Source organism: Podarcis liolepis (assembly GCF_965112155.1).
Source record: "Podarcis liolepis genome assembly, chromosome: 1".
Taxonomy (NCBI): Eukaryota; Metazoa; Chordata; class Lepidosauria; order Squamata; family Lacertidae; genus Podarcis; species Podarcis liolepis.
Genome location: NC_139554.1, coordinates 80790100 through 80813693, shown reverse-complemented (window position 1 = coordinate 80813693; position 23594 = coordinate 80790100). Strand labels below are relative to the sequence as shown.

The 23594-nt window shown below is 43.3% G+C and overlaps 2 protein-coding genes across 8 annotated transcripts in view; one reads left to right on the top strand and one right to left on the bottom strand.

Annotated features, from left to right (window-relative positions):
* The window catches only part of TKFC (triokinase and FMN cyclase), a 160780-nt gene that overhangs the window by 6311 nt on the left and 130875 nt on the right, over positions 1-23594 (top strand). For 4 of the 6 annotated variants that reach the window (XM_083498108.1, XM_083498111.1, XM_083498112.1 and 1 more), the window contains 9 exons: positions 677-793; positions 1294-1416; positions 2245-2382; positions 3466-3572; positions 4861-4964; positions 5112-5145; positions 6035-6124; positions 6589-6735; positions 8982-9202. In XM_083498108.1, coding sequence (XP_083354234.1) covers positions 677-793; positions 1294-1416; positions 2245-2382; positions 3466-3572; positions 4861-4964; positions 5112-5145; positions 6035-6124; positions 6589-6735; positions 8982-9023 — 902 coding nt within the window. In that variant the 3' untranslated portion in view covers positions 9024-9202. Of the gene's footprint in view, positions 1-676; positions 794-1293; positions 1417-2244; positions 2383-3465; positions 3573-4860; positions 4965-5111; positions 5146-6034; positions 6125-6588; positions 7199-8549; positions 9203-23594 lie in introns of those variants that run through there. The other 2 variants (XR_014524844.1, XM_083498109.1) reach the window with 2 other exon arrangements.
* On the bottom strand, positions 14685-23410 carry CYB561A3 (cytochrome b561 family member A3). 2 transcript variants are annotated; one of them, XM_083498382.1, is made up of 7 exons: positions 23168-23410; positions 19565-19771; positions 18838-19046; positions 17534-17688; positions 16721-16877; positions 14942-15203; positions 14685-14785 (listed from the first exon to the last, which is right to left on the bottom strand). In XM_083498382.1, the coding sequence occupies exons 1-6, from the start codon at positions 23250-23252 to the stop codon at positions 15180-15182; spliced, it is 837 nt and encodes a 278-aa protein (XP_083354508.1). In that variant the 5' UTR covers positions 23253-23410; the 3' UTR covers positions 14685-14785; positions 14942-15179. The 2 variants fall into 2 exon arrangements, with proteins under 2 accessions (XP_083354508.1, XP_083354509.1); XM_083498383.1 differs by having other exon boundaries at positions 22678-23185.

Genomic DNA, 23594 nt, shown 5'->3' with positions numbered 1-23594 from the left:
TTACATAAATGAGGCCTGTAAAATACCAGATTGCCTAGATACCTATAAGGTGAGAAAAGAATTTGGAGCATGCTTAATTGTGCAAAACTAGCATTTACTGTTCATAGTGATGCCTAGAAGTTTAGAATACTTACGATGTAGATTATATGTAGTTTGATAAAGCTCATCACATTTTACTTATTAGACCAGCTTTAGAAAAACTCATCTTTTCCAACACCCAAGGTGGGATGATTCAGCAGTAGAGCACATGCAGTCCAGACTAGTATGCCACAAGCTAAGAGTAGGTGCAGTGTGTAAAAAAAGAAAGAAAAAGAAAACATAGAGCAAATGGCTTAAAATGTATATAATGAAATAAATCACACACTATAAAAAAAAGACAGGGCACCAATCAGCTACTGGGGACAGTAGCTTCACTGCTCCAAATATGACAGCAGAACATTGAAGCTTAATTTGGTGTATCTCCACCAAACATTATATCACTGTGGGACATCAGTATGCCATGTTCTGCAAGACTGGGATATATGGGGAAGAACCTTTATGATATCAGAGGATCACACAGATGTTCAGGGGGAAAATGCACAATACCTTTCATATATCCATCTGGCTCCACCCTGGCAGAGATGTAATGTAATGTTCCTAATCATGCTTCTTAGTTTCTCTTGCTTCATCACTGCAGAGAGCAGGGGCATCCATATTGCCCGAGTTTTTGTTGGCTCCTTTATGACTGCACTGGAAATGGCAGGTGTCTCCCTTACTCTTTTGCTTGTAGATGATGAGCTGTTGACTCTCATTGGTGAGTTCTTCTCAAATTTGCGACTTGAAAATAAGTTGTGACTTAATTGATCAGGTTGGGGGGTGGTATATGTCTTGAAAATATGTATTACATCCTGGAGGCTCATTTTCTTTCTGATAATGAGTATATTCTCTTTCCAATACAGATAAAATAGATAATACAAATTACATTATTTCCCTTGATCCAAATGGCAGCATTTCCTGACAGTTTGACCAAATGTCTCCAGTTTGCTATAAGCCCAGTGATGAGACACAATAACTCCAAAATAAATAAATTTGAACTTCTCATTAATAATATAAGTCCTGTCTTGTTAGACTGCCCAATTCTGTTAATGTTGGGCTTTGTTATTTGGGGTTCATAACCAGACTTTTGTGGCTTCTGCTAAGAAAAATGCTGATGATTTTTAAGAGTCCGTGTGTTGATGACTTCATGGATATGAACCAATGGTGTTGTGAAACTATCAGCAATTGTATATCACACTCTTGTATTCCAAATTCTAGATTCCGACACTACAGCTGTTGCGTGGTCACAACCTGCCAAGGTGCATGTGTCAGGCCAGAAAAGAGTGAGAGAGTCAGTAGCACCCAAGGAAGAGGAGAAAGAGGAGTCTTTTCCATTTAAAGGTACAGGCTGAAACATCATCTCTCTCTCTCTCTGAGAAATTTCTTGCCATACTGTAACCAGTTTCATCCTGTCCACTGAGACTGTGATTCTGGCTTTGTGATGGCAGAATGTCCTTCTCTCAAGGAGCATTGAGAGTGAAAGTAATCTGGAGACACAAGCAGCACAACAGGAGTCATTGTGTCCTGTTTGAAGGACTGGATGAGCAAAAGGCTGGTCAGGACAGTAAATGCCTTTTTGCCAGAAATGTTGGCTTTTGTTTTGCTTCACTCTTGTTCTCTCATTATCTGTATGACATATAAAACATATAAAACAAAAATCCTTTCATACCCCAGTTTCTCCATCTGTAAGTTAATGATAATAGATTCCTAGGTAGTAGTATTTGCAGTGTTTCTTTCTGCATATGCAAGCAATTGGATGTGTTTATCTGTGAGCTGGCCTTTCTGTTTCTGCACCAGTTAATCCATGGATATTCATGATGACTTCAGCATAAAGTGATTTATACACATGACTGGGCCATCATAGATCAAATATCACATGCAGAATGTTTCATATTACTTTATTCATTTCAAATACAGAACTATTAAGCTGAATCATTACAGATTTTCAGCTGTTTCATCAGGTGCTGAGTAAACAAGTGATGAAAAATCCAGCATGAACTGAAATAGCCTACTAATAAAGTGATATGTTTGGATAGAGTTTACCCTTACACTCACACATTATATGAAAGGGAAATGCATAGCAACATCAGTACTTGCTCTGTAAGACAAAATGTGAAACTGGGAGCCTTACCACTATTGAAATGAAATAGCTATTCCCATTTTATTTAGCACCAGCCACCCCCTACATGAGAGCAGTTCTAGAGAAGGTGTGCAACACACTGCTGAACCTACAAGAGGAACTCAATGATCTAGATCGCGCCGCAGGTGATGGAGACTGTGGCAGCACACATGCACGAGCTGCCAGAGGTTAGTGCTCTTCCAACAAACTCCCTTTCTATTTTTGGAGCACATAACCTCAGCTTGTGTTCCATTATAGACTTGTGGTTGTAAGTTAAATGAATAATGACACTGGTGTACTACTTTTCTGAAGAACAGAGAGAATATGAGCTGGATGGGTTATATATGCTGTTTGATGATATGTTGATAAAAAGTGTGTTGGAATCCACAGGGTTCCATCTTATCCCCTATGCTATTTAACATCTATATGAAGCCTCTGGGCCGTTTTTGATTGTAGGTTATTTTAAATGTTTTTAATGTTGCACTTTAAATTGTTGTAAATCATCCCAGGGTGTTGAAGAGTGGGCAATAAATTAAAATACCATAATAATATTATTGTTAAGCTAAAATGGAGCAAAGAATATGCGGAAAGGTACTAAATTTGTTCCGGTTCAGGAGGGAACACTAGACTTGGTGGCCTACATAAAATGCCTTCCTGAATCTTCCTGCTGCTAAAGGACTCTTCAGAGATGCCATAGACTGAATATGATAAAAAGGTGTTGGTGTGGGAAAACTATGTACTCTGACTGAAAAAGGTTGTTGAGATCTTTTCCCTTGATGCTTCAAATTACCATACTAATTGAGACATATCTGCAGAATTGCTTTATAGGCTTAGTCTTAGTTTTTTTGGGGACCTATGTTGTTGAAAAATGCAATTGATTGCAAAATTAGTAAGGGCCCCTCCAGACATCCTTTTTATAGTATATTCATGACTATTTGTGTTCTTGATCCTAATAGAGTTGTCCCAAGCTTTGGGATGATCACACTGCTTCAGTTCCAATCAGTGCATATCCTGTGCTGAAAACCTGTAGCTCTTTTTAACAAATGTTTAAAATGTTCATTTTTGTTCTTCTTTGTTGCATGATAGCCTCTCCAGACATCAGTAATGTGGTAGCATTGGAGAAGCATCACAGCAGAATAAATCCGCCATTTATGCACTATTACCGTGCTTAAAAACATTTTGCAGAATACACCTGCAATGAACACCAGTTGGGGGGGACCTTAGCCAGATGGGAGATTGTCAATTTTAACCAGTGAGTGTTGTTTCCTCAGCAATCCAGGAATGGGTGGAGTCAAAACCTCTACCACTGTACCCCTCTCAGCTGCTCTCTGCCCTAGCAAAGTTACTGCTGGAGAAGATGGGGGGTTCTTCGGGGGCGGTGAGTGTTAGAAGAATTTGTACAAGTACAAAAAGAAAAAAGTACTTTTTTTCTTTAATTCTTAAACTTTTAATAAATATTATTTTTTTAAAAAAGTGTTAGAAGAATTTGGATAACCTGTTTAAGGTTGCTCCTTGCTCTTATGTAAGGGTGATTGGTACTACTAGAATTTGTGTGTGTAGTGGGAGAAGGAGCAACAGGTAGGAAAAAGTAGCAAATAAGCATTTTTACTGCTGACACATATTCTCTAAAAATGTGGCTCATGTTAGGATACGGGGTGGGAGATGATCAGAATATTTTAAACACTTTCACATGGAGAAACTGGGAGCTTCCTAGTTGTGAGACTTAAACTAGCACTACAACAAGCAACTCTTTAGAGTGCAATACTGTTTCCCTTTCTCATCAATAAATGCTCTTTTGGTGAGAAATTAAGTTTTTAAATTATAATATCTAACATACAGAACCGGCAAATTCTCATAACATAAAAATTAAAGCTTTTACTAAATTGGAGCAAACTTGTATGCATGTAGTAGTTCCAAAATACACTGAAACTATTTCCACTGAGAAATTTAAATGTAGTCTATTCATGCAACAGACAGTTGTAGTAGAATAGACTGTACTACTTCGGAGGTGGGGTGGGGCACATTTTGGAAAGAAGTTCTAGCATAAAAGGAGTATGGTTAGGCTAATTTCTACTTACAAAATGTTTTTAGTTAGAGCATCATGCACAAATGTGATCTCTTGCCTACAGTCAGAAATGCTACAATCCATTTTACTACCTCAGGACTCTAGTCCATCTCATTCTGTTGTGTTTAGAGGTCAAAAGCTATCACAAAGGGAATTCATGAAGCAACGGTGTTGGACAATGGAGACACAGGTTTATATCCCCTTTTGTCTTAAACTCAGGGGGTGCCTTTGTGGTTCATTAGTCTCACAACATGGCAGATATGCAGACAGAAAAGATGTGCCATAGACCTTGGAACAAGGGTGGGCTGTAATAATTTGTTTTGCTAGGGCCACTGAATTCTGATTTTGATCTGATAGCTCTTAGACTACCTTGACTATGGAAACTTTATTAAAAGGTTCTTTGTGAAGACGCTTATTGCTAAAAAGAAGTTCCATTCAGCTTATTTTGTTAGATTTTATTGCGTTTTAAACTATTTTCTGTCTCAAGCTGTAGGAGTAGATAAGGAGAAAATTGTAATATGCTAAAGAGAAATACTGCATTTGATTATTGTATTATTACCCTAGACTTTATCAGAGATGAAACCATTTTGTTTTCTTACAGCTCTATGGACTGTTTCTAACAGCAGCTGCTCAGCCCCTACGGACTGATGATGAATTGGCAACTTGGTCAGCGGCCATGGATGCTGGTATTGATGCCATGATGCGGTGAGTGTGACCCTTACATGACTGCAGCAGAGTAATTATACATGTGTTCTCTTGCTACTTCCATCCTTGCTATATGAGTGAGACTGCCTCTAGGGTGGGAGGGATGCACATGTGGAACCTACACTACTAACTGTATTCATCTGACAGGTATGGAGGAGCTTCACCTGGAGACAGAACTATGGTGAGTAATGTGCCCTAGCACTGTCCTTCATTAAGGCCCCTTCCATTCCAGCTATTTGAAGCATATCTGAAGGCGCCCAGGAACTAATTTTAGGGGATATCTACACAATGTCATGCTTGAGTTGTCACCTTGTTAATTCAGATTTACTGTTAATACCAGCATAGATGCAAAAATTCCAAAGGTATGACTTTGAATTTTTGGAGACAGTTTGTTTCTGGGGTGTTATAACACTTCTGAGGGTTGCTCCACTGCCATGCTGCTTCACTTGTGGTTTGGCATAGAAGGACACACTTGAGTCATTGTATTTCAAGGAACAGCCATGGAAGGTTGTTACTCTTGCTTTGATGTGAAGTATGGAGAAAGGAGGGTCTGTGCTCAAAGAAAATGGGTACTCTCAGACATGGTGCAGATGGGATACCATGAATGCAAAAACACAAAATTCAGGAAGGTATGAGCAGTGTCATGCTATACCATAAGAGCGGAATGAGAAGGGAAAGAAATCAGGGAAGCACCTGAAATTTCTTCTTCTGCCATGGAGCTACCTCAAGGCAAAAGTGACACCACTTATTTTTTTGCTTTACTTAGCAGTCATGGCTTACAGTCTTAATTATGGTTACTTTAGAATGCTTCACACATCTGCACATGCCAGACACTTTACACTAGCAAATTAGTGTAGTGTTAGTTAGCACAATTTATCTAAACAATAGTTACCAACATTAACTTGCCTTGTCCAGAATGTATGGAATATTTCCCATAACATTCAGTTTCAGCAAACGGTTCCAGGTGTTCAGGGTTCAGATAGGAGACTATCCCTGCAAGATAAATGACTGTCCATAACTAACCCTGATAGAGCTATTGTCCTCTTAATTATTCTTTGTCTCTTTGCTAGCTGGATTCACTCTGTGCTGCTGCTGAGCAGCTCAGAGCTCTGAAGAACCCAGAGACTAATCCACTGAAGGTTCTGACCAAAGCTGTAGAAGTGAGTATGTTAATGTACCTACAACCCAAAGTGTAAAAAACAACAACACCCTTTTGCATAATTTAGGAAGATGAGAGCAGGGAACTATAAGCAAGTTTTCTCAGGTTATAGATATGTAGTATACGTATCTGTAGTTCTGTGCATTCTCGTATTGTCCAATCAGCATAAGTCTTATCAGGCACACAGTATCAATTTCACTAGTAGTCCATCTGCAATCTGAAAAATTACCAAACACTTAAAATCATTAGGCAAAATCCTAAAGTGGTTTGTTTGCAGCATTAGGACTAAAAGGCATCACATCACAACAGAAATGGGGAGGACTAGTGTCCAGATGAGGGCTTATGGTTTCAAATTTAGAAGCAAATGAAAGATTTTGGTGGTATCTATCTACTCTTAATTCCTTGCAAATGGTGAGCACATAGGTATCTGTTTCTCCTCTTATAATGTCTTGCTTTTTTCTGCAGGAGGCAGAGGCTGCTGCTGAGTCTACAAAACATATGGAAGCAGCTGCAGGCAGGGCCAGTTACATTGGCTCATCCCGCCTAAATCGGCCAGACCCTGGTGCTGTAGCAGCTGCAGCTATTCTTCGTGCAGTGATGGAAGGATTGCAGGTTAAAACAATTTAATTTAGTGGTGATTAATTTATTGTATATATTTATAAAAGTATATACCACTAAATCACAAAACATATCAAAGCGACTTACAACATTTAAAAGATAAAAACTACATTTAAAAAGCAAATATAAAAACTAATTTAAAAGAAAAAGAAGTTAAAAACAAGCATAAATAAACCATGATGGAGGATGAACTCTTAATTGTCTGCATAAGCCTGGCGAAATAAAAAGATTTTCAGCAGGCATTTAGAATATGGCACAGAAGGTGCCTGCTGAAACTCTCTTGGCAGAGTATTCCAAAGGACTGGGCCAATGACACAAAAGGTTTGGTTTCTCATTGTTGTCAAATGAGCCTCACCAACTCAGGGAACACTCCTGCTGCTGTTCTCAGAGGGATATAAAGGTTCAGGCGATCCCTGAGGTACCCTGGACCTAAGTTGTAGTGAAGCAGGCTAAGACAGTGTTTCCCAACCTTTTTTGGGCAAAGGCACACTTGTTTGATGAAAAAAATCTCGAGGCACACCACCATTACAGCCCCGTGACGTCAGCGCGCAGCGTCGCGCCGGGAGGGACGCACGAAAGTGTAAGTTTCAATTTTTTTCCCTCCCCTCCTGTGTAAAGGGGAATGCACTCTGCTAAGTAAAGGCATTTGCCACAGAAGGGGTCTCAGCAGCCCTTTTGCCAGGAAGAGGAGCAAGAACGAGAGGAGGAGGAGGAAGAGGAAGAGAGTCCCCCCCCAAAAAACATTCTCCTTTTGATCTTCCTTATTTGCAATTCCTCATTGCAAAACAGCGGTTGATATACAGCTGATTTTTTTGTTATTACAGTCCCCACCCCCTCACCTAGAAAAACACCACCTGTCAATTATTTTATTATTATTATTATTATTCCCCGCCACTCTGGGAGGCTGAAGCCCTTTAAGGCTTCCTTCTGTCCACTCTCTGTGAATTACCTGCCCGGAGCGGGTTTCTGGGGAGGGGGCGCTGCTGCCGGTGTCCTCCCCGTCGAGTCTTGCCTTGCCCAGCGCGTGGCGGCCGCCCTTTCCCACACTCTGCCGGCTGCGCTGCCAAGCCCCGCGGCTCGGCCTGTCAGCGTTACCGGGCTCGGCGGGCGGTAATTCCCGAAGAAAGCCGGCGGCGCTTGAAGAGCTGGCAAGCCCCCATTTGCATGTCTGTTTTCCGCAGCCCTTGGAGAGGATTAAGTTCCCTCCTTCCTGCCGGGGAACCTCCAAGCTTTGGGGGTGGGGGGGGGAGGAGGCAGCAAAGTGAGGCAGGAAGGAGAGCGCGGCTTGGCTGGGTGAGCTTTGGCAGGGGCAGGGAATGAGAGCCGCGAGGCGGGCGCTGTGGACGGAAGCGCTGCCCGCCGAGCTCGCAGGCAGCCAGGCAGGCAGACGGCGAGAGCCCCGCGCTGGGCGGCCTCTCCTCGCCGCCGCCGCCCCGCCTCTCACCGCCCGACTCGCCCGCCTCCCTCCCACGGAGGTAGGCTGGTGTGCCGTGGGAGGGAGGCGGGCGAGGAGGGCGGCGAGCAAGCTCCCTCCCACATCCCATCGCCGCTCGCTTCAGCCGGCCTACTGGGCTGTTGCAGGCGGAAGGCCTGCGCATGCGCGAGGTTTTCGCGCCTTCCTCCAGTAGGCCGGCCGAAGCGAGCGGCGATGGGATGTGGGAGGGAGCTCGCTCGCCGCCCCGCGTGTGCTCGCCGCCGCCCCGCCTCTCGCCGCCCGACTCGCCCGCCTCCCTCCCACGGAACACAAGGCAACGTTCCGCGGCACACTAGTGTGCCGCGGAACACTGGTTGGGAAACACTGGGCTAAGAGATTATTCTGCTGCCTCTATTGTATCCTCAAAGAGCCATGCAGCAGAATTGTTTTGAGTGTTCCAGAGTATGGTTGTACCAGAAGTAGCAGATGGGCCACTGGAACCTTTGGCAGCATGCTATGAGCAATTTGCACAATGATTTGGGGATAAAATCACACAGCTCTGTAGTGCCTTGGATGTCACTGTTACTGCAACTCTAGTTGAGGTGCTCATTGCAGTACTCTGTGGGGTCAATTTCAATTTATATGGCCTGATGATGTGGACAGAACTCTTATAATGATGTGGACAGCTTCTTGCTCTTGACTGCCCATCCTGACCGGCAAAAGCTGGTTGGGAGGGGTCCTGGGTGCAGTGATACCTCCTTCCTTTGATTCAGCTCATAATTCAAGACTTGCTAAAATGTTGTATCACCATTCCTCTCCTGTGCAGGGCTCTCCATTGAATCGAAGTAGCTTCAGAATGGCAACATGATGTTCTTATAGTACCTTGCTTCTAATACTTCAGGCTCAAGAGCATCCTTGTAGTGAATAGTATCTGGTGTTTCTGTAACCCCATGCATAAGTACAGGTCTATGCTTTATATTCTTAGTTTTGAGATCATTACTTTGTACTTTATGAAATTTGGCTGTAATAAAGAGTCCTATCTTTGGAGTTGCTTGTGTTGTCACTCTGCTGCTTCATAATTTTTGCAGCAATACCTCCCCACTTAGGAGCTGTTCCTGAAGATCTTTGATTAAAGCCATGCATTGATTACATTTAACAAAACAGGAAGTTTGTACATCTGTTACTCAGCTATGCTGACTGAGGTTTTTAGACACCACCCCACTGATGAAGCCAGGGTGGGCTTTTTTCATAACAGAAGAGAGCTGTGATTTGGATAAATCTGTGGAGGATAAGATAATCCATAGCTACTAGTCATGATGAGCATAATACCTCCAGTATCCGAGATAGTGCCTCTGAATAGCAGAGGCTGGGGATCACAAGCTGGAAAGTATGGCTGTTCCCAGGTCCACAGCACTGGACTAGATGGGTCTTTAGTCTGATCCAGCAGGCTTTTCTTATGTTAGTATGTTAATGGTGGGTGGGGCTAGAGGCAAAAGTAAGCAGAGCAATGGATTTTGGACACATTTTGTTTACATTATGGACACACAATTGTCAGAGGTTTCTACGCATACACCCTCTCCATCCAGGTAAACAAGAGACAGCATTATCTTAGGACACACTCCAGCTAGGAAAAGCACTCAAGGAGAGCATGGATCAAGGCTGGTGATGAGACATGGCCAAGGGAGATGCTTCCATTTGGCTCCTGGCCCTGAGGTTCCCTAGCCCTCTATACAAAGAGGATGCTCCTTTGAAACTACATTTTGTAGACAAAACTGTTTCATGGGAATAGATAAGCTCATATTTGACTTGGGCTAATCACTGTCCTCAATAAACCAGGTTTGTACTAGTGGCAGTAACTAAGGAGAATATGTGCACACATATATACCCAAGTAGGAAAACAGAAATATTCAGACCTTAGAAATATCGCATCTTTTCAAATGTTCATTCTTAGCTTGCTTAAATTGCTTCCATGTGTGCAACAGTCCTGATAAGTTTATACAGTGGTACCTCGGGTTACATACGCTTCAGGTTACATACTCCGCTAACCCAGAAATAGTGCTTCAGGTTAAGAACTTTGCTTCAGGATGAGAAAAGAAATCGTGGTCCGGCGGCACGGCAGCAGCGGGAGGCCCCATTAGCTAAAGTGGTGCTTCAGGTTAAGAACAGTTTCAGGTTAAGAACGGACCTCCAGAACGAATTAAGTACTTAACCCTAGGCACCACTGTACTTCTGTTTCCTGTTGTATCTCAAAAGGGGGAACAGTGGCTTAATATCTAGTTGACAAATACTGGAATAAAGCAACTCAGCCAATTTCTTCATAGAAAGCTTACCTGATATTGAATGGCATGTCTAGGCAAGGAAAAATGGTATTAGAATTATACATAGGAGCTAATCACTACATTTGCAAAGAACATTTGTCAAGAAGCAGATCACTGACTGGAACTTTCTAAACAGCATTAAGGCTTCAATCCTACCCCTGCTTACCGAAGAGTAATCCCTGTTCAGATCTATAGGATTTATTGGTCTGTAGACATGGTTAGGATTGCACTGCAAGACAATATACTGGTCTCAGGTTGCTTCCAAATCACCTCTTTATGGAGCATTCATCCACATCTTTCTGTACAAAGTTTGCAGGGAGGTTACATGATATCCACTGTTCCTGAGCATTTGTTTGCCAGGAGGTTGTACTATGTTGCTCAAGCAAGTGTTACGTTGTAGGACATTTCCTCCTTTTCTTGCCACAAAAATTCCAACTTGGGAGTGGAAGTGTGTTGATATATACAACAATGTACAAAATATAGTAAACATTAAAAGTGAATTTGGTGCTCTCGCACAATCCCACCCACAAAATAGCAACACTGCTGAAGTGCTATTAGTACTTTTAAGGTAAAAATGCCAAAAAAAAGTTTTAGACAAGAGACTGAGTACTCTGCTCTCCCCCCCCCCTTTATTTTTGTCTAGGAATAGAAGAGAAGACTAGGCATGCCCCAACCCTTACCTAGCCAAGGTTGCCTCCAGACGACCTGCATATTGAACATTCAGTTTCCTTGCACAATGCATCAAGCATGTGTTATCCCACCCTTTCCAGTGCTTTTCCCTATTACTTTCATTATCACAAAAGTATGATTGGAGGTGGAAAGGTTTGTGGTCATGCTGTATCAAATCAACTTTAATTGCACAAACCTAGTTTTCAATTCCCCTTGAAGATAGCAACAGCATTCTCTACTGTTTGCCATAAGGTTCATATATAGAGGCAGCATGTACAAGAGTTCTGAAACACATTTGAAACCAAGAGAAGAAGAAATCATTGCTTATTTTACAAAGATGGCAAGAATGAGACTTAGGAGGAGCTGTTGATGACTGAAAGAGTATTATGTATGTTTATGGATGGGTCTGGGGTGGTGGGGAGAATTATTTCACCAATCAGTGTATATTAGACTGTGATGGCCTTTTACCAGTTCTAACAGACTGGCACCACATGCTAGGTTCCTAGCACCACATGCTAGGAATAACTAAGCCAGATACCAGTGCTCTGAATCAGGTGATATCAGTAAGTGTTATTCAAGTGCAAATTTAGCTTCATGCCAAGAAATAGTTCTCCGCCAGGAAGAGACCATTTCCCACTGCTTGTTTCGGTATGGGAGTCTTTATGTGGTTAACCGTGGAGAAAGCAATTTGTCTTTCATAAGCACCCTCAAACACTACTGACATTATAGTACATAGTTTATAGTTCCAAAAATGATAGATGAGGTGACTCAACAAAACAAGATATATATCAGAGAGAGAAAAGTCACAAGTATCCTATGAATGCTTGGCCTTGAACTAGGAGAGCTAATCTCATACCTACTTACTAGAATGGCAGGATCGAAATCTCTATATAAAAATTTACATAATGACTTGTCAGCTTATGTCAGGCTAGTTGAAGATGAGCTGTTTAGTAAGAATGCTGGAAAACGGGATGTGGTAAAATATAGTTATAGAATAATTCAAACATCGTCCTGAATATCACTTTCTAATTTGTACCGCTATATATTCCATGTTGCCATGGGGGGGGGAGTGGCTCCCCTCCCCAAAAGAAGGTTATGTTAATTTGTTACTGGAAAAATAAGCAGATCACTGATCAGAAGGTCGGCGGTTCGAATCCCCGCAACGGGGTGAGCTCCCATTGCTCGGTCCCTGCTCCTGCCAACCTAGCAGTTCGAAAGCATGAAGTACATGTAGATAAATAGGTACCGCTCTGATGGGAAGGTAAACAGCGTTTCCGTGCGCTGCTCTGGTTTGACAGAAGCGGCTTAGTCATGCTAGCCACATGACCCGGAAGCTGTACACCGGCTCCCTTGGCCAGTAAAGCGAGATGAGCACCACAACCCCAGAGTTGTCCGTGACGGCACCTAATGGTCAGGGATCCCTTTACCTTTACAGGAAGTATTTAGGAGGATATAATAAAAGCATAAACGTGTGACATCTTGAAAAAGCGGTGTGCATTCTGCAGACTAGACAAGGCATCCCAATACATATTATACATTGGCTGCTACCAATTTAGAATCACCAAGAAATAGCCCCATGTGAGAGCAAGGCCAAAGTGTCCCTCGCTTTGACTCTAATGACAGATGAACCAGATGTATTAAGGAACTCTTACTAGGTGGTAGCTGCAACAAAGTAAAGAAAAAAGAAAAAAGGAAGGCATAACACTTTGTGTAGCACCAGTGGAGGTATGAATCAGGGTACTGCCCCACCAGTCCTAGTCTGCCCCCAGTCAGCCCCCAAATGCCTGCCATCCTACTTTAGCATCCAGTCCAGGGATTGGTCCTGGCTGCCTTAGTCTCAGTATTGCTTGTACAACTCAGCAGAGAGGAGGGTGGCTCTGGCTCTATCTTTAACTTTCTATCCTACCAGTCACCACGGTGTACCAGAGTCCTATGGTAGAAATATATGTGCTGTTTATGTGTGTCTACCAACAAAATAAACTACAGAGCTAATCTGACGACGAGTGGAAAAAATGAATGGGGTTGATATGATGACTCCAACTAGAAAGATAACAATGGTACATTGAATGGCAGTATTGTTGTTAGCCACTCTGAGCCCAGCTTTGGCTGGGGAGGGCAGGATATAAATAAAAAAATATTATTATTATTATTGTCCTTGCTTATAGATCATGGCACACACTGGCTGCTTCCCTATGAGGCTTTCAGTATATGTGTTCATTATGCCTTCTCTGAAGCTTTTAATGTGTATTTGGTATGCCTCCGCCATGCAGTGTTACAGGGCATCTGGATGTAAGCCAAGTATAATCCTCCCATGCTTTCCCATTGCTTCTTCCACCTTTTTTCTTACTGTTAAAGAGGGAAAGAGCAGAAGTGCACAGCAATCTCCTTGCAGTTGTGCACAAGAAAAGTCACATCTGAACCACACTGGGAGTTGTTTTCCCTGACATGTTGGAGATGACCACTCCTTTCTCTAAGGCCTGCCATGTACTTCTGGTTTAAAAATCATTTCATGTCCTGGACCCCAACTCCTTTCTACCAGATTTCAGTCTTAATAAATTGTTCCCTAGAACGAGGTTCCCTACACACTTCAGTTAGCTATTTTATTGGTAAACTGCATTAAGATAAAGTAGTGCTAACTTCCAAGTACCAAGGTGTAGGTTTCAGCAGTAATCCTGCAAGGCCACAATCCTCCAGCCCCTGTGCTGCAGACACTATTAAAAACATTTAACAATTGTGCTGTGGTAAAATACTGCAACCAATAAGCAAGGGGACGGGGAATCAATTTAGCATGCTTTCTAGCTGGGTTGTTGAACTGGCTACACTGGATTGTCCAATTAGATCTGGTTCTAAAATTGACTGAACTAGAGATTAGTCATTCTCAAGTGAAATCCACGGGATTTAGAGCCTGATCTCTAATGATGTTTACTTGGAAGTAAGCTGCAAGCACTCTTTTTTACTTTTTTGCAATTGTGCTAACTGTGTAAACACATTCACACAGGAGGGCACACAAAGCAGGGGGTTAAAATGGTGCTAAGAAGCACCCGCTTCAAAATGTGAGGAAAAGGAGACGTGTGACAGCCAACCAACAGGTGAAGAAACAGAAGGGTATAACCTTGCCCATACAGTTATGTCATGCCCACCTTGTGGACAAAATATAATAAGATGCAGACACTGCACCAGAGCACCAGAGGCAGGTGGATAATCAGCTGCAATTCTGCTTATAACGGGAGAGTCATGACTGATAGCAATAGGAGACCCTCATCTGGACACACTAATTGAAACTCCATCTCTTTAAGAAGATGGATGAGGAATGCAAAGGCCGCAGGCACCTGCAGAATTGTGCTGTTTTTCTGTTATTAAACAGAAAATACCTAACAAGAGTAGGTATTAAACAAATACCTAACAAGAGTCACAGGAAAACACAGGAGGACAATACATGGATGTCAGCACTGTATGGATGCCCCATTCAAAAGTGAATGCCCGAAGCATGACAATTCCACGCTGAACACCTAGTGTAGAAGCACCTGCAAATCCAACAGCAAAACAATTAGAAGGAATCATTTATTTCATCTGATAATTTAGGTTTCTAATAAGTCCATGAAGTACAAAAATCTGGGAACTTGTCATAATGGCACAATAGCAACTAAGCAGTGGCATAGCGTGGGTTGTCAGCACCCGGGGCAAGGCAAGTAATTTGCACCCCCTAACCCGTGGATTTGCGCCCCCTAACCCTAACCCCCAGATGTTGCGCCCGGTGTGGCTGGCCTCCCCTGCACCCCCCACGCTATGCCACTGCAACTAAGAAATGAATTGTTCAGAGATACCTGGATTTCCAGCAGCTCAACAACTCAGCAAGAGCAAGCCGGGGGTGGGGTGGGGTGGGGGGAATTAATAAAGTACCCAGAAGGCCAGACAATTCAGTGCCACAATTAAAGTTTCAACTCTTGCACTGAAAACAGAAGCAAGAATGGCTGAAGATCTCAGTGGAAAATAGGCCACCACACAGGTCTGGATCACAATCCTTCCTGTTTGCTGCTTCATTTATCCTCCTGTAGCAAGGGCTGTAGAAAAAGAACAGAAGTAAATAATAAAGCTTGATTCCATAAGCTTTCTATCTCACTCTCAGATATTAAACTCTCTCAGAACATGTTATCTATTGCTTATGATGTTCAGTCTAGGCCTCTTGCAGAGAAAATTCAGACCAGGTTTCTAGGATTTAGCTCCCATACTGTTGCTCCTTTTGCCAGGGATAAGTTCCACTACTTACACATGTGTCATTCTATGTCTGCGTTTTCAAAACAAATGTTCTGCAATATATACCCACGGAGGCTATGGGGAAATAGGACAGAGAACTGTTGGAAGCCAGTCAGACTAATAATCCACAAGGAACATTTCTTATCATTAACCGAAAATGAAATCTAAAAAACACGCCCCACTGTTCAGTTCTTTCCTTCGTTAGGGTGGTATGCAATGAACATATTTGCGTGTGTGTGTGTATAATAAAACCAAAAAACCCACAACCCAAAATCTAATGAAGTTTAACGTCTCCTGTCCGTACTATCGGTCAGTTCTTGAAGGCTATACTCATACTATGTGTTATTGTCCCCCCTTTCCTCAATTAGCACTTCCCCATTAGTACTTTATAGAACCCCTCCCTGACTTAAGGACACCTGCGGTCCATTATGAGCATTTGCACAGGTATTTGCTTACTTGTGTGCACAGCCATTAAAAGAAATATAGATACAAGTTTTCTGATATACCAGATTTGCAGAAAACAGCAGATTTTTAAAAGAAAGAAAAAGAAGAAAAGCATATATGAGGTCATACTCAGCCCTACCAGAAGCCCATTGAGAACTGCCTTGTCATCAGAAGTAGAGGTGATGATGAAAACATGACACCCAGCAAAACATCATCACACACGTACATATATGGGTGTCACCCACATAATGTGCTTTAGTACATTCATATTTGGGTAGCATGTGGTTTTATGTTGGATTTTTTTCCCCTTACTGCATTATCTGTGTATCAAATAAATCTGAATTATTGGGAGGTGGTGCAAGTTTCTACTTGAAGGAGGATAAAATCATGTGGATGGCAGGGAAAAAAAACATGTAAACATGGGATGCACCAAATCTACTTGGAACTCTTGTGTGTACACAGCGAAAATACACTGCTCTCATCCTAACAACAGTTGAACAAGAGTTTCATTTTCTGAAAAATTCTTCCCCCATCCCTCCGCTACTTTGTCCAAGCTAGTACACACTACCATTTAAACTCAACAGACATGAATTACAAGCCACAATACATTGGTGGGTTCGAGCCAGGATGGTGTAGTGACTAGAGTGCTGGACTAGGACCAAGAAGCTCCAGGGTCAAATCCCCTCTCAGCCATGTAGCTCAGTGGGTGACTTTGGCCAGTCCCTCTTAGCCTAACCTGCCTCACAGGGTTGTTGTTAGGATAAATGGTAGTGGGGGAGACAGAAAACCTTGTGTGATGCCTTGAAGGATAGGCAGGACATAGTTGTAGTAAAATAAATAAATAAATATTAAAGGCCAATAATAATAATAATAATACCACCTCTTGGGTATCTTGCGAATTCACATCTGGACGCTTCCATACTGGCATGGCAAGGGCAAACAGCACCAGTAGCCCAAAGACCAGGATCAGCATCCCCAATATGTTGGCAAACCATGCCTCTGGAGGAAGCTGAGAGTAGGGTGTGGTTGTGCTTGTTCTAAAAGTACAGACAAAAAGCAAAAATGCTTGATGAAAAGCCAATAGCACCACAAACACCTCCCCAGAGACCCATAAAGAAGGAAATATCTGGATAGTGCCAACAATCTATATTAAGCCACGTAATCTCTTTCACCATATGTAGCTTTGCTCCAACAGCCACTCTGCTGTCCCAGACACCCAAGTAATGCATTTGGGCTCGAGGCTGGAGCACATCTTATATTCAATGAAATGTGTACAATGACCTATTGAGCAGAACACTATCTTCACATTGCAAGCCTCCAGACACTAGCTCCACATTCCCATCTGCTTCTGCTACATGTGGTTTAACCGCATTCTCAGGTTCCCCATTGCCTTGTGGACACATTTCCCTTCTGTACTTCTAAAACAGGGATGGGGAACCAGTGGCCTTTCAAATGTTGCCGAACTATATGTTCCTTATTCCTGGTCTCAAAGCTATCATTGCTTTCAAACTTATAATGACTGCTATCGATCTGGACCAGGCTGAGCAGCTGCCTCTTCATCCCTCATTATTTGTACCCCAGAAGACTGCCAACTCTCTCCAGTGTAAATAACCAGCAACATATTCTCCATTGTCTTTTTAGCGCGTGCTATTTCCTCCTCCCAATATCAAGCCCTCTCTGTTTTGCTACTCACAGTTTGAAGAAAAGCTTCTCATTGATGCCGGAGATGCAGGCGGCCACAACTAAAGGGATGATGGCAGAGCCAAAGAAGACATGGATGGGCTTGTACAAGGCTCGGAACCAGGTGGGAGCCCAAGGCAGCAAGAAAGAAGCAAAGCCCATGGCCCACTGGATGGAAGAAATAAGAAATTGGGATATTTTCAGAAACCCATATTGGAGGAAGGGCTCAGCATGGCATCTGCACAGGGACTGAGCACAAGTAATGCAGAAACCAGATTTGCAGAAGTATTTGTTTTATTATATTCATGATCTAAAATCTCAAACTAGCTATGAGAGCTTGGGGGGGGGGAGAGATAGACAGCCACCAGTGAACAATTTAGGTTAGTTTTTTTCAAATATCTACTGCGCTTTTACAGATAACATTTTAAATAAAACAAATAAAATGTTTGAAACAAACTTTTAATACCACATGTGCACATGGTGAAGGGGTTAAGGGGGGGGGGATTACCCAATAGGGAGGAAACCTAATATTTATGAAAAGGGTGGCTACAACAAATTATTCACTCTCAAAAGATACAAGAAGTGTCAGGCAGCAGGTTTAAGACAAAAGTATATCTTCTATGCAATGTGGGTGACAACCAGTGCTTTTTTTCTTTTAAAACAAAATGTTTAGGAGTATTCTCATTTTCCTATTCATATTGAAATACTGCCCCTCAATGAGGCCAAAATTAAATTCACAAAATGTTTAGGGGTATGCGTACACCTGCGTCCCCCCAGAAAAAAAGCACTGGTGACAACCCACCAAAATGCTTTGCTTTTAGAAGTATTACGATTAATTCAAGGAGGTGAGATCTATAAATGACAACTTTCCTAGTACTGGGATTCATGGGCTGACATTGTGCTAGGAGGCAACCACCTTATTGAATTCCAAATATGTCTTTTGCACCTAGTTCTGGTTGGTAGCTCTTGGGATTCTTGTGAAGAAAAAAACCCAAAGTAGATCCAACAAACCTGAAGTTTGTGTATCCCTCCCGAACTCTAAAAGCGGCGGTTTCAGACAGGTTTCCCCCTGCTCCGACCCTACATAAAAGTGACTGGGACTGAACCAAGTACCCTCTGCATGTAAAACAGGGGTGGGGGATATTTGGCCCTCTGATGTTGCAGCACAGCAACTCCCATTTGCCCTAGCAAGCATGGCCAATACTCAGGGATGATGAGAAGTGTAGTTCCGCAACATCTGGAGGGTGAATGTTCCCCACACCTGATGCAAAGTATGTGCTCTGCCACCAAGCTACAGCTTCTTAGGTTCTTACCCACCTGACAGGAGAAGAGCAGCACAGCACCAAGCCCTAGCCAGCTGTGGAGGGAGTACATGTTGGGAATGCCCTGTTTGTTGTGATATTCAAAGACGGCCACCAGTCCCAGGACAATTAGGATGAATGCTGCCAAGGTCAGTCCTGCATGCAGCAGCTTCCATGGCAGTTTGGGCCCCGACCAAGAGAGGGGCACGCGATACACTAGCACCGCTGGAGGAGAAAGAGGGGGAGAAGTCACTAGAGCCAAGATGGCTCAGGCACCCGTCCCACATCCCCCCAAAATAGTCAAGTCACTGATTCCCAGGTTTGCTTGTTTTGTATACTGCCCTTCATCTGATGATCTCAGCGTGGTTCACAGCATAAAAACACAAGATAAAAACACAAGATACATAATAAAATAACCCCTGCCCTCACAAACACACTTAAAAGGATACAGTGGTATCTCAGGTTACAGATGCTTCAAGGTACAGACTCAGCTAACCCAGAAATAGTACCTCGGGTTAAGAACTTTGCTTCAGGATGAGAACAGAAATCGCGCGGTGGCAGCGGGAGGCCCCATTAGCTAAAGTGGTACTTCAGGTTAAGAACAGTTTCAGGTTAAAAACAGACCTCCAGAACGAATATAGTTCTTAACCCGAGATACCACTGTATAGGATGTTAATATCGGTTCTGCTACTGGGGCAGGAGGAGGAGAAATCAGAAAATGATTGGATCCTCTTTTCACTTACCTGCGCCAGTCAAGACCAACATGCCTGTCACCATGAAAACTGGATGCCAGTTAAACATCTGCGAAGAACCATCCCAGGCAAAGCCACCAAGCCAGTGTTGGGTCCAGTAGACTGTGAAGACCACACACAAGATCCCCAGAATTCCCAGTAGGATTGAGAGCAGCAAGAATGAGACTCTGGGAATCATCCTGTTCACAGGGAGCACACCTGAGAAGGCAAGAGACCAGCTAGCTGTAAAAGCTATCCAACCATCTGCTGGTTCTGGCACCAGCAAGATTTTTGCCTCCTCCCTTTCCTTACTACCTAGTTCTGCTTTCCTCCCTTCAGCAGAGAACTGTTTTTCTGTCACACAGTTTTGTAACCCAAAATAGGGTGGAGTCTCAGACGCTGGGTCAGAGGAACTGATTTCAATAGTACGGTATGTCCACCACAGACCATGAAACATCAAAACTTCACAGCTAAGTGGAAGGTAGATCTGGAATTTCCCCAGGCTGGTTAAGGCAATTCACATTCTAACCACTATTCTTGCAAAAGTCAAGGCTGGCAGTTACCAGCAGCTTGTCCAATGGGGTAACACACCTCACAGACTATATCCAACTGTGTCAGCAGGGGCTTCTACTCTCTGCAGCCCCTGTCCACTAAAAGAAGGAGGCTCAATTACTTCCTTCGGAAAGTAAATGGTACTGATGATTCCATACTTCCCAAAGCCAAGTCGCACAGAAACACCAAAGGAGTACATATGTTACTGAAGAGAAAGTTTCCAGAGAAACAAAACAGTCCCACAGTTGTTGATCAGGAACCAGAACCTACACTGAATTGATCATATGATCTGGCAGGATGCAACTCCAATTTAGTTAAATCTAGTTAGGCAGCACATACCATGTGTTATGTCCAATTCTGATATCCAAGGCTCTTCTGTGAACCAAGGCAAACTTTTGTGTAAGCAACACTGGCACTCATAAAGTGAAGTTAGATTGGCTACTACTGGATCCAACTTGATCTAAGAGCCATAGCTGAGTTTCAGCCAAAAATAAAGGTCACTGCAGCCAATTGCATAAGAAAACAGATAGCCTCACATTAGTTTTCAAATTTATTTACGAACTGTCCCCACAGTGAAAGGTGCAAACCACAGACTTTTTCTACCAACCCAGCAGCCCTGCACAGATGCTGCACCTGCAACCACTGGGTCCTGGAGGGAGACAACGGTCACAAGATCATCCCAACTTCTGCTTTCAAGACAGAAGTGAGAAGCTTGCAGAGTGTGTGTATTAAAAGACTATGGCAATGACTGAAACATTGCTCTTCACAATGCAAAGGTGGGCTGGAAATTAAGTGAATGACAATCTAGGGTCTTTAAAAAAAAGTCTCTTGTCTAACTGCAGCCAGACTCTCAGTTTGGATGGCTGGCATCTTCTACTAGCATCTTCTCATGAACTGGAGAGCTCTACTGAAACTTTTGTGCCATTAACTCACCACGTACACCAAGAGGAAAATGTGCTGATGCAAAAGTGAAAGCTGCTGAGCAGCTGTGTCCTGTGTGGTTTCTGTGGGGGGCATAGCCCACAAAAAATTGTTTAAAGTTGCCAGTTCAGTTTGGGGTCACACCCGTACCATACATTTACATTCAAAGCTCATGGCTTCCTCAAAATAAGCTTGGGAATTGTAGTTTGCCTCTCACCGAGCTACAATTCACAGCACCTACAACTACAATTCCCACAATTATACGGGGGAGTTTTACAGGTCAGGAGGGCCCTGTTTCTACCATTGCTGCCATGCTGGATTCAAACTGTCAGCCCACATTGTGCTGTGACCGCCTTTTCTCCAGAGACTCTGCTTCGCTCCCAAAACTATTTTCCCTCTTGCTTACATCAGTCCACTGCAACTGAAAAATGGCCATTTGTATTACTATCTACCTCTCTAGAAGGAGGAGGGGCTCACACCCCTCTGCTATCCAGCACAGAGTAACTACTGTGTTTTTGTTTGTTACTATGGCATGCATTTTGGTCCTTTTACGTATATTTTAAACCGCCCTGTGATCCTTGGATGAAGGGCAGTATAGAATTGTTGTTGTTGTTGTTGTTGTTGTTGTTAATGTTAATATTCCAGTGGTTCAGTGCTCGGCAGTTTTAACTCCCCAGTCCTTGATTAATTATAACTTTTATTGGACCCAGGAATTTAGAGTGTCTCTCACCCCACAAATTCATAACAACACACACACACACACACACACACAACCCCCCCATCAATAGATTTAGAACAAAGTATTAAAACACCCTTAGGAAAGGAAGTGTAAACATCGAGGGTAAGTAGGTGTAAGATAAGAAAAGAAATACATAGAAACTACAGCCAACTTTGGAAATGTTTCATTCAAAATATGGTTTTGCTAACATGTTTTGACCAGCTACCCGATTAGAATCATTTATCTTTATGATCAACCTTTTTACTTACAGTCTTATAGCTTTACTGCAAAGTATAAGCCAGGTCAAAGAGAAGAGCAGAAAATGGCCACTGTGGCAATAACTAATAAACACTGATGTACTACCATCCATGCCAAAGAGCCCCTTTTGAAAATCGCACCAGGTGGTTGCTGCTTTTGCTTTCCTTTGCTTCCAAAGAGAGGGAGGACTTTAAGCACTTGTGGGTCGATATTTAAATTAGAATAATTTATGGCATCGACTGGTGAACAGGTTTAACTAGTGACAAACTACTCCGTCTTTTAGCCTTGAATTTCACCGTCTCTCGGTTTCACGAACATAACGGCAGCCAATGCAAAAAAACAAACAAACAAAAAACAACAACAACAAGCCTTGAATGGGAGAGAATGCTAAGATGGCACTACTTATAGCTGGCAGTCTCTCGGGGTGACGCTGGAAGTGAAACGCGGCTGCCGACAACTTATCGCAAGGCGCAGAAGTGTGCAAACGTCAGTTCCATATTCAGGCTGCTCCCTCATGCGTGCTGAACAAGGAACCAACTCCAGCCTCATAAAGTTAATAATAAAGCACAAAGTCCCGTGACGTCCAGTGCTCTGCCGCAAGAAAGCTGCTGGCATTTAAGCGATAAATTGGTTTGCTGCGGCAACAGCCTTCGTAAGCAACATACAGTACAGTTACCTTGCACAACTGGGGCACCTGCTGCTCTCCAGGTACTGATAGACTACAACTCCCATCACCCAGGCCACCTCCCCCTTGTGGCTGAGGCTGATGGGAGCTGGAGTCCAGAAGCACCTGCAGGGCTGCAGGATCCCCGGTCGCATCTCTGTTCAACTAGCACACGAAACATCTATTGGATCCAGACTGTCGAGCGAAGCTGAACCCATAGCAGTTCCAGAGAGCAACTTGCAAACAGTTTCAAGCACTGCGGGTTCTGCTGCCCAGTGCACACCCCCGACCGCGCCATTAAAGCGCATATGAGGAGCAATAAGGAAGTGACACTTGCTAGATAGCATAACGTATAAATGAGTAGCGGGATCTCCCCTTGCAGGGAAGCGCCTGGGAACAGCCGCAAGAGGGATTGCGCGCACACAAGGGTCAAGGTTTGCTTTCGCGACCCAGCTGCGACCACGCACCCAAAGAACCGAGAAATACAAGCAACAGCTCACACCTCGCTTCCGCCTGAGTCGCGGGGAGCGCCGGGAAAAGTAGTTCCAAAGCTCCAGGTCCCCTTCAGCTCCATCGTCTCTGCTCATGACAGGAGGCACTCAAGATTAGTCTAGACGCAGTTTATGGCACTGTCCAGCCAACGCCACGACGGGTTTCTGGGAAATGTCGTTTTCTCGGCAAGATCTGTACAGTACTATACAGTATATTGCTGGGCATGAACACGGCGGGGAACCGAGCCGGGAAAGTTCTCATTTAAGGATGCTTTACAAGCCTCTTCGTTTGCTTCTGCCTGTACCTAGGTGCACCCGTCATTACTGTTTTCCCTTGCGTCAGGTGAGGGACTTCCTGGATGCCTAAGTGAACGGCAAATTGAGTTGGTATAGGTATATTGCAGGTATGTATACAGGTGTATTAACAGGAAACGCGTC

Bases quoted from the DNA above. Each gene is read 5' to 3' on its own strand.
- CYB561A3 (XM_083498382.1), bottom strand. From the start codon at position 23,252: ATGAGCAGAGACGATGGAGCTGAAGGGGACCTGGAGCTTTGGAACTAC. The intron at 19,772-23,167 runs GTGTGAGCTGTT...TTGCCTTCTCAG, and splicing joins GCGACTCAGGCGGAAGCGAG to GTGTGCTCCCTGTGAACAGG. The intron at 16,878-17,533 runs GTGAGTAGCAAA...CTGTACTTTTAG, and splicing joins GAGAAGCTTTTCTTCAAACT to AACAAGCACAACCACACCCT.